General features: G+C 38.2%; 1 protein-coding gene across 13 annotated transcripts in view; it reads left to right on the forward strand.

Moving 5' to 3' along the window:
• Window positions 1-6711, forward strand: part of CSNK1G3 (casein kinase 1 gamma 3) — a 167661-nt gene extending 160950 nt beyond the window's left edge. For all 13 annotated transcript variants that reach the window (XM_043547565.1, XM_043547573.1, XM_043547576.1 and 10 more), the window contains one exon: window positions 4260-6711. In XM_043547565.1, coding sequence (XP_043403500.1) covers window positions 4260-4314 — 55 coding nt within the window. In that variant the 3' untranslated portion in view covers window positions 4315-6711. The remainder of the gene's footprint in view (window positions 1-4259) is intronic.
• Window positions 6712-11041: the final 4330 nt, after the last annotated feature.

Below are 11041 nucleotides of genomic sequence, written 5' to 3' on the forward strand. Positions count from 1 at the left end.
AGAGTGGTACTCAACTTTACCCGAGATAGAGCATTCCTGTAAGAGGCCAGATTCAGGGCAATGTCAGATCTGATTGCCAGCATCACTGCCCATCTGCTCACCACTGCCTGGGTCTGTCTCAGATTATGGGGCACATGGTGGCATGCAAGTACGTTGTCTGGCATGCAAGACTCAGCCTGCTTCCCCTCCCAGATGTGGGAATGTCACAGTTAAATTAAAGGGTGGAAGAGATAAGGAGTTAACACGTTTTGCAAGAATCCATTCAAGGTAAAATGTGCACTTAACAGCTCTACAGTCATAGGACAAAGAAGGGTTAGTGGGTTATAGATTTTTGTAGTGAGCCATAAATCCAGTGTCTTTATTCGATCTGTGATTTTTGGTGTCTAGCAGAGTTATGAATTTAAGTTCCCAGGCTCGTCTTTTGCTGGGTTTGTGCAAGTTTCCTTTGAGGATGAAGACAGAGGATTTGAAAAGTGTGTAACTATGGGTGATATGATATTTTTTTTGTCGTTTATTATTTTCTGTGTGAGTTCTTTTAAGAGCGTAGTGATTGTCTGTTTTCACCCATGTAGCTGTTGGGGCATTTGGTGCACTGGATGAAGTACACCACGTGTTGTGATAGGCATGCGTAGGACCCATGGATCTTGAAAGATGTGTTGTGGTATTGACCATCATATCAGTGAAGATACGTCCGCAGGTTTTGCTTTGCATCTGGTGTTATGGGAGAGGCTGTATTGCTTTGAGTTGGTGTCCTGGTCTGTGGGGAACTTGCTTCTGCTGATGAACTGGAAGATGCGGAGAGGCTTGAAGGCCAGAAGAGAGGTTTCAGGAAAGATTTCTTTCAGGTTATGGTCCCCTTAAAATATGGGTTGTAACTGTTTAGTGATAACCTGTAAACGTTCCAGTATGGAATGGTAGGTGACAACTAGGGGTGTACAGTCAAAGGTTTTTTTCCCTGTATTGAAGTAGGTTCTCTTGTGGTATATGGGTTGCCCGTTCTGACGCAATCTACTTCTTGGTGGAGTATCATTGAGTGAAGGTGGTTTTAGGTCTGTTAAAGTGTATATTAAGGTATAAATTTAGCTCTATGTTAAATCTTGCCATAAGAGCTTTTATGTTGGGAGATTTTAAAATAGATGTCTACATTTTCTTACATAAATTTAGATATATTTAAATGACATTTATTAAAATTAGAGGCTTTGAGAGTTCCAACACTTCAGATGTTAATGTATATTTGTAATGTCAGAGCTTCCAAGGCAGTTTAATGATTTTGAATGTATATTTATGTTCCTCCAACAAAAAACTTTATTAATACATATTAAAATTCAAGGATTTATTTCCCCTTACCAATAGCTTTATGACTTCAGCATTTTATAGAGAAATCCTCTTAATTGGGATACCCTGTTAGAATTAAGATCAATATCCATTAATAGAAGAGATCTTTGAAATAGTAATACTTCAAAGTTCATGAGGTTCATGGAGTTGATGGGAGATACTGTCTGGATTGGTTAAGGATGGAATTTTTCTGCATGCCCAGTGCCAGTTGCATTGGCAGTTGTGCAAAGTCCACATGTAGTTGGCATGGAAGGAGCAAACTAATAAGAGCAGGAACTAGTAAAGCAGTACACGCATAATGTATAGATCACAACTAAGGAAAGACTGAAACCCGATAGGGAAGGAAGCATGCAGAACCAACGTCCCTAGATCAGAGCACATTAACAAACTGTTAATGTGCTTCAGCATGGTCCACACGGACAGTTAGTCCATGGCAGGCTAGTGTGGGGTAGATACATGCCTCAGTTTGCCACAAACTAAATGTTTGTGTAGACAAGCCCTAAGTGAATCTATAATACAAGGTGAAATCCTTCTGAGAGCTGGAAACATAATAAATGGAGGCAGGAGCCCAAGTGGCATATCACCAGAACCCTAAGATTAAATGTCCTGGTATTATGCCACGTGTTTTGTCAAACAGTGCATTGATGAGTGATTGTGCCATGCCTCCAAAGGTGTGATAGCTAGTAGTGAATGGTGAATGAAAGCTTGCAAAGGGATTCAGTGAATGAGGAGTTGGCAGTGAACCAATTTCTGCAGATGTGGTTTCAGGTTCAGAACCTAAGCATAAACTGTAGTGGTCATAGCTTGGCCATTCGTACATGGATGACCAAAAAAAATCTAAGGATTTATGGACAGATTTTAGGTGCATTTGTTACTCTTCAATATCTGCTATGTTCTATTTTTTCATAAGGACTATATAAATAACATTATATTGCTGGTACCTATATCTTGAAAATAATTCTTTAATCTATATAGATTCTTCTGTGGTCTTCTAATTGTGGGTTTCCTCATTATTAATAACTAATGTTTTTTTCTACTGAAAGTCACATAACTCTGACCATCCTTGGTCTGAGTCTGTCCCCCAGTTCTGTTTGTGATTGAGCTACAGATTGCCCTTTGATAATATTTTGAGAGAGCGATTCTCCCTCCCTCCTCTCACTATGGATGGATTCCTCATCTCTCTTGGAACACTAATGACCCTTATTTTTTCTCCCTTTCAAAATCCACATCTCAACCAAGCAGGCAGGATTCCTTCTGGAACATAACTAATGCTGATGCTTGATGAGCTGAAGGACTGCTGAGATACTGAAAGCACACCGATCCTCTTCACTGCAGTAGCTGTAGAATGTCACTTCCACAGCACTTCTCACCTCGAGAAGGAGAGGCTATGGATAGCAATCCTTACCTAGTGTGCAGCACAGTACTATAGAGCACTACCAACAAATCACAGAATCTGTCCTGGGCCAGCTATCCTATATTCTAAAATAAAGTTTGCCCCATTCACTTCTGAAATTATAATAAATAAAAAAGATAATATGGATATTTTCTCCATTGTTCATTTTAACCTTAGAGCAGATCTCCAGGAAGTCTCAGCAGGTTTTATCTTGGAGTTTTAGAGAGAGGGCTAAATTCCTTTATGCTAACATAGCAAGGAAAATGCCACAAGTGTCGTTTCTTCCAACTGTCTGTTCCTTCGGTCCTCTTTTTGTTGTCTTCTCCCAGTATTTTTTCTCTTGTTTAGTCTTTGATTTTTAAAAACACATCTCCTTTCTTCTGTGTCTTGTGTTTCTCCTTTTTTTTTATTTTCCCTCATTTTTTTCATTCATCTGTATTTGTTTGCTCTTCTCATACTCCTATCCCCTTTGCTCCTACCTGACTCTCCACTCTGTCAGTACATTGCAATTGACAAATTTTTGTCAGCTTCACATTTTCCCTCAGTATATAAGGAAGCAGACGAAAGGATACCAGTATACTGTACCAGTCTACTTTGAGTTCAGATTCTAGCTTCGTTGATGTTTCTTCACGGCACTGAATCAGAATCTGAATTTTAAAATTATTGTTAAACATTGGTTTGGTTTGAGACATTTCAAAAAAACCCAACAAATCCTTTCCCAAACTCTGAGTGCTTAAAGGGTGCCTTTTAAATTATGTTGGGCAGCAACAGCAATATTAGTGAATTTTAGTGTAGTGGTCAGTATTCTAAATAAATATTTAAAATACATTTACACTCCTGTTTGTCATACTAGCACTTAATGAAAAGTAATACACGGGAGATCAAAACACTTTTATTTCCAAAAATACACCTTTCATCCTCCATACATAATGCTTTATTATAACTCTCAAACTAACACGACTGTTCTGTCTTGGCATGAAACTATAATGGTCACTTTTATTTGTAACTCTCTTGTCTATTATATAACTTATTTGACTGTCTCCAAAGAAAGGGTGAAAAGAGTTAGAAATAATTCTGCTGTAATTTTGGCTTCAGTAATATATCAGGGTATGTCTTCACTACGCTCCGGATCGGTGGGCAGCGATCTACTAGCGGGGTTCGATTTATCGCGTCTAGTCTAGACATGATAAATCGACCCCCGAGCACTCTCCCGTCAACTCCTGTACTCCAGCTCGGCGAGAAGCGCAGGCAGAGTCGACGGGGAGTGGCAGCAGTCGACTCACCGCAGTGAAGACACCACGCAGTGAATAACGTAGCTGAAGTCGACGTACTTAGATTGATTTCCCTCTCACCCCCCGGGCAGTCACCCTCAGTCACCCTCAATGGAGATTAATATGTACCTTGCAGTAGTATATAACTTTATAAGAGTTTTAACTGCATATTTTAAATTAAACAAGTATGGCATTAGATATGATTTATTTTTGTGCTTCCTTTTTTTTGTTAAATCTCGTATTTCCTGTCACACTTGCAGGTGCTGTTGTTTTTTCAAGCGAAGGAAAAGGAAAACCATTCAACGCCACAAATGACTCTGGAAGCAGGCAGAACATGGGGAATTACTTTCTTGTTCATCTGCTGTCTTGTGATTAAAAAAAAAAAAAAAATCATTTCTGTAATGACCACAAATTATTTTCAAAGACTCCATCTTAAACAGAAATGTCATGCCTCCATGCTTTGGTTTGGTTGTCCTTCATTTGTATTTTATTTTTCATCCATCTCTTCTGGAAGCTTTAAAGTTTTATGAAACGTGAGTGCTTCTTTGACCATCAGTAAATGGACTAGTGAAATGGTACAAATGAACACTGCTCTATCTTCAGCAAAACTAAACTTCAAAAGCATTTCTTCTGTCCTAGAAAGCAATTAGCAGTATCTTAGCTGAAGATCAGATATGTCATAAATCTGGTTTTTGATGATTTCTATAGCAGCATGTTGAAAGCAGTCTTTTCAAGTGAATGAAAAAGAAAAGTATAGTTGCCCAAGCATTTAAAAATAATAAAAAGTCTTACCTTAAGATTTCTTATTGTCTGTGACATCTGCATTGATTGTTCAGTATTACTGATGGTACTGCAGTCCCAAACTGTATTGTATTAGCATTAAATCCTCTCCATGATATCATGGTACAGTCACTAACTGGAGATACTGAGGAAGAAGCTAGATGGATTCAGCTAATGGCAATGGTCTATGCTGTAATTGCTAATGAACAAAAAGATATCATCAGTCAACTCTGAGTTTGAAAATGTGCTTTTGTTGTGGCTCTAATGGAGTTGCAGTATAGTAGAAATGGCAGCAATGCTTGTACAAAAATACAAATGTTTGTATAATATAAGTTGTGCTTCTGGTTACATTAGACAAGAAGATGAAATACCTTCAAAAGAGAAGATATTTAAGGGTTATAAAATACACTAAGAAGAATTAAATGTGAATCTGCTTAAAGTGGAATGGGAATTAAAGCCTACAATTCCCATTCAGGCTACTGCTGAATGACAACATCCTCCTTAAACTGAAAATTTGGATGTGCCATGTAACTGTTAGATCTTGTTGGTAAATTATTTTACTCATTGATTTTTTTTTTTTTTTTTTTTTAAAGGGCAATGGAAATGGGTTGAACTTATATGCCTTCTCTGTGTACTAGACTGTAGTACCTAAAACTTCGCTGTGGTTTTCTGGAACCTTCTTAAATTTCTGTGTAATATTGCAACTGATGTAAGATATTAGGGAAAGGATGGTTCAGGTACTTTTCCCCGACAGTCCTTTGAAGTGCCTGCAATATCTATAAACCAGCTGTTCTGTAGAAAAGGCAGCCCATTCCATTTTTTCAAGTCTGCTTCATTTAAAGCCATAATGACAGAGGTATGCTTTTGTCATATTTAGCTGCAAGTACTTGGAGAGATGGAATAAAAGGACGGAAGTGGCTAGACAGACTTGTTGACCAAAACTCAGATTAATTCTTACAATTTTTAAAAAAGCCTTCTAGAGCTAACTTATTTTTTTTTTCTGCCAACATATGCCTTCTGGCATACCTATTTATTTTTAAATCTGTTTTGTGGTAACATTCAAAATGTGTATTAAAATAGATAAATGCACACCTTTGAATTCATTATTGCATTTATGGGAATTTTAGTTGTTTTTTATAATTTATTTTTTCTTAACTGCCAAAACTGCAGTGCATTGTTTTGATGAATTATGTGCTCACATGAACACAAAAATGTGTAATCTGGTCATTGTCACTGTTGCTGTTAATGTTCTTGTTAAATTTTTGTGTTAAAAACCTGAACTTGGCCTACAAAAGTATATACTGTATAACTGGGTCAACAGTTTCCACTCAACCTGTTTGTATTACTGATTGTCTTAAACTCATGGACAGTTACATAATGTTCTTTATTTTGATTTGAGTTGAAAAAGTAGGTTGACTTGACCATTCTAATGTGAAAACCTGTCTTTCTTTGCAGTATTTGACCAAATTTGTCACTCCATAATATTTGTAAATACATGCAGTGTTGTATTTCTTATCATACAGTTTAGTTCAATTTCTCAAGGGATGTTTGGCCTGTACAGTGTTTATATGATCTGAACTCCTCACACACAACAAGATGTGTATATTAATCCAATTATGGACTTAAATATAAAAAAATTATAAAATCTGTCAATTGGCTGCAAAAACCAGTATCTAGACATTTTGCTTTTTAGCAATATTTTTAAGTGCTCAATTTTAATGCCGAGGAACATTTCCTTCTGGCAACACACACTGGTCAATAATAAGTAAAGCAGGTATGTTCAGGTTAAGCCAATGTTTTGCATTTGTATGCTTTTCCCCTTCTAAACTAATGAAGTCAACATTGCCTGAATGTCAGAATAATGAAATAAATCCCTGTTTAAAATTATGTAACTGAAGAAGAAAAAAAAAAATAAAATGGTAGTTTTTTTAACTTGTCTTTTCCCCCCTTTCTGACAGTGTTGGATATAATAGTGGAAGTCATTAGTCTGGGGCCTCCCAAGCAGTTATAATCACTCTATTTGGACTGGACTCCCAAAGCATTGCTCTTGTAAAAGAAAGTCACTAAAAATGGCAGCCTGATTATGCATTTAGACAGCAAATGGATGGAAGTACATAATTCTGATTGGAATCTGCTCTATGATGTGGTATTCACTCTTTGGGAGCTGCCCATGGTTGCAATAGGGTATTTGCAACAGTGTCTGGCATATATTTTAAGAAAAATATTCTAGTGGAGTTGGTTGCCTAACACTTTCCTATATAATACCATGATTTCAGTTGCTTATAACTTCTCCAAACTTTAACTGTTCAGGCTGACATTTTCCATGCCAGATGCCTGTCTCGGGTGAAATTTTTAAAATTTTTTAAACATTTAAGATAAAATAGCTCCACCGTTTTCAAATATGAGATTAGGGAAAAAATACATTGGTTTGCCTGTGTTGCCCGGACGGAAGAAAATCTTAACCATTTCATTGAGAAGCTTCAGCATCTGTATGCTGTCGAGCAAGGACTTGAATTTTAATTAGGGCTGTCCAGCGATTAAAAAAATTAATTGCGATTAATTGCGCTGTTAAATAATAGAATGCCATTTATTTAAATATTTTTAGATGTTTTCTACATTTTCAAATATATTGATTTTAATTACAACACAGAATAAAAACTATACAGTGCTCACTTTATATTTTTATTACAAATATTTGCACTATAAAAAACAAAAGAAATAGTATTTTTCAATTCCTCCATTGCAAGTATTGTAGTGCAATCTCTTTCTCATGAAAGTTTAACTTACCAATGTAGAATTATGTACAAAACCTGAATTCAAAAATAAAACAGTCTCAAACTGTAGCGCCTACAAGTCCAATCAGTCCTTCTTCTTGTTCAGCCAATCACTCAGACAAAGAAATTTGTTTACATTTGCAGGAGATAATGCTGCCACTTCTTATTTACACTGTCACCTGAAAATGAGAATAGGCGTTCTCATGGCACTGTTGTAGCCAGCATCACAAGATATTGACGTGCTGGATGCCCTAAAGATTCATATGTCCCTTCATGCTTCAACCACCATTCCAGAGGACATGCATCCATGCTGATGATGGGTTCTGCTCGATCATGATCCAAAGCAGAGCAGACCGACGCATGTTCATTTTCATCATCTGAGTCAGATGCCACCAGCAGAAGGCTGATTTTCTTTTTTGGTGGTTCAGGTTCTGTAGTTTCCGTATCTGAATGTTGCTCTTTTAAGTCTTCTGAAAGCATGCTCCACACCTCATCCCTCTCAGATTTTGTAAGGCGCTTCAGATTCTTAAACCTTGGGTCGAGTGCTGTAGCTATTTTTAGAAATCTCACATTGATACCTTCTTTGCGTTTGGTCAAATCTGCAGTGAAAGTGTTCTTAAAATGAATATGTGCTGAGTGATCAGCCGAGACTGCTATAACATGAAATATATGGCAGAATAGGGTAAAATAGAGCAGGAGACATACAATTCTCCCTCAAAAGAGTTCAGTCACAAATTTAATTAATGAATTTTTTTTTTAACGAGCGTCATTACCGTGGAAGCATGTCCTCCTGAATGGTGGCTGAAGCATGAAGGGACATATGAATGTTTAGCATATCTAGCATGTAAATACCTTGCAATGCCTGCTACAAAAGTGCCATGCGAATGCCTGTTCTCACTTTCAGGTGACAAACTGTCTCATGGCCCAGAGGCGGATTACCCCTGACGGGCACAGGTTGCCCACCATTGTTCTAAAGTTTTACATTGTTTTGTTTTTGAGTGCAGTTATGTTAAAAAAAATAAAAATCTACATTTGCAAGTTACACTTTCACGATAGAGATTGCACTACGGTACTTTTATGAGGTGAATTGAAAAATACTATTTTTTGTTTATCATTTTTAGAGTGCAAATATTAGTAATCAAAAATAATATAAAGTGAGCTCTGTACACTTTGTATTCTGTGTTCTAATTGAAATCAATATATTTGGAAATGCAGAAAAACATCCAAAATATTTAATAAATTTCACTTGGTATTCTATTTCTTAACAGTATGATTAAAACTGTGATTAATTGTGATTAATTTTTTAATCATGATTAATTTTTTTGAATTAATCACTTGAGTTAGCCGTGATGAATCAACAGCCCTAATTTTAATAGATGGGCCACCCCTTTGTCAGGTATGTGCCTTTGTCATCCAGGTAAATAAATAAATAAAACCTGTCCAAATCTTGCCACAGTATAAGCCTCTGAATATCACGATTCACTCATACTTGGTATAGTTTTGCTAGAGACTGCCAGCATTATACTCAAGATTCTCACTCAGTCAAGTGGGATGAGTATGCGCTCTTCCCATAGAGCAGCTCAGCATACTGCAGGCCGAGCAGCATTTTCCATACAGTTCTATTTCGTGCAGGCTACTGTGGTGCTGTGCACTGGAATTGAGAGTAGGGAGACTCTCTTCTGTGCTCTGAATGGTCCTGCTTCTTGAACCCAGGCACTATGATGGAGGAAGTAGTTTGATTCAGATGCAGAGTAGTGGGAGACAGACAGGAGATGCTCTAGTGGTTAGGGCCCAATTCCCTACTCCACCACAAACTTACTTCCAGTCATTTAGTCTTTCTGTGCCTCAATTCCCTATCTGTAAAAATCCGTACCTCACAGAAGTGTTGTGAGCTTAAATACATTAAAGATTGTGAGGCATTTAGAAAAGCGCTATGAAACCCACTGGCAAATGTTTATTTCCCTTTGAGTGGCTGGATCACACAGAACATAAATCTGCTGCTACCAGTTAATCCACTAGTTCATGTGGTAGAAATCCATACTGTGGATCTAAAGATTCAACCTGTGGGGAAGACCCACATGGAGGTCAGTATGATTCAAGTGATGGAATTTATTTTTTCAGTTTACTTAGAAGTTAGGAAATGCCAGTATTGAAGTTGCATGTACAACTTAACTTCAGCTTCCTGTGTGCATATGCATTATGATGGCCTTTAATTCCATTATCACATTTTTTCCCCACAACCCTGCGTCATTCAGTGCACAATATGGACCATATTGAGTGAGGGAGCAGCTATTCTATATTTTGCTTTCCCCTCATGATTCAATGGGTGGACTCATGCCTTATTTACTGCACACTATTCAAACCCTGCTCTGAATACAGAATTAAAAACTTCATTCTGGGGATTTCTGTGGTGTTCATCATAATAGCAACTGAGTGCTTCACAAACACCAATTAATTTAATTTCACAACACCCCATTGGGGTGATTTTACACAGGGGAACTGAGGCACAGAGGTGTTAGTTGTGAGAACCATCCTCTAATTTTTGGTGCCCAATTTGAGAGATGTAGGACCTGATTTTTTTTCAGAGTACTTAGTGTTTTATAGCACTTAATATGTTCAAAGCACAGTTCCCAGTGACTTCAGTTGTAGCTGTAGGTGCTCAGCCCAAGAGTCTCAAGTTGGACTCCCAGAAAGTGAGGAAAAGTGAGTTACAACTGTGAAAAGTTTGATTTAAATGACTTGCTTAGTATCACATAGGAACTGTGTGGCAGATAGAATCAAAGTCTCCAGGGAAATGTTCCACTGTCTTGGACACATCCTCACCTCATTAAGGCAATGGTCAAATCTCTTCCAGCTCCAGGTGACAGTGCATCCCGGTGCCATTGATAGGAGATCTTTGGTAGCTGTGCCTGGGCGGGACGCACATGCCCAGCTGCTGTCTCGCAGACACAGTTTCTGCATGATGCTAACTCCTCCAGCGAACATATTAGCCTCCCTACAATGGTGGACAAGACCAGAGAAACTCTGCATGTGCGTTCCCTTCCAGCAATGCTCCCCAGCACTCATGCTCACCACGGACACTTCCCTGATCAGTTGGGGAGCACACGGCACAGAGCCACTGCTCCCTGTCAGAGATGCGTCTGCACATAAATCTCCTAGAGCTCAGAGCAGTCAGACCCACCTGCCTTCACTTTCTGCCCCTCATAAAGAACAAATCTATCCAGGTCCTAACAGACAATATAGCATGTATGTTTTACATCAACAGACGGGGGAGCCCGATAGCACTCCCTATGCATGGAAGCCATCCAGTTATGGAATTAGTGCGTACAACACCACATAGAAATTACCGCTTCATGCCTACCCGGATGTCACAACACTACCGACGACACACGCAGCAGACACTTCTCTGAGGAACATGAATGGGAATTACATCCCACAATACTACGAAAGCTCTTTTCCCACTGGGGCATGCTGTCAATAGACTTCTT

Source organism: Chelonia mydas, chromosome 5 (assembly GCF_015237465.2).
Source record: "Chelonia mydas isolate rCheMyd1 chromosome 5, rCheMyd1.pri.v2, whole genome shotgun sequence".
In the NCBI taxonomy this organism is placed as follows: domain Eukaryota; kingdom Metazoa; phylum Chordata; order Testudines; family Cheloniidae; genus Chelonia; species Chelonia mydas.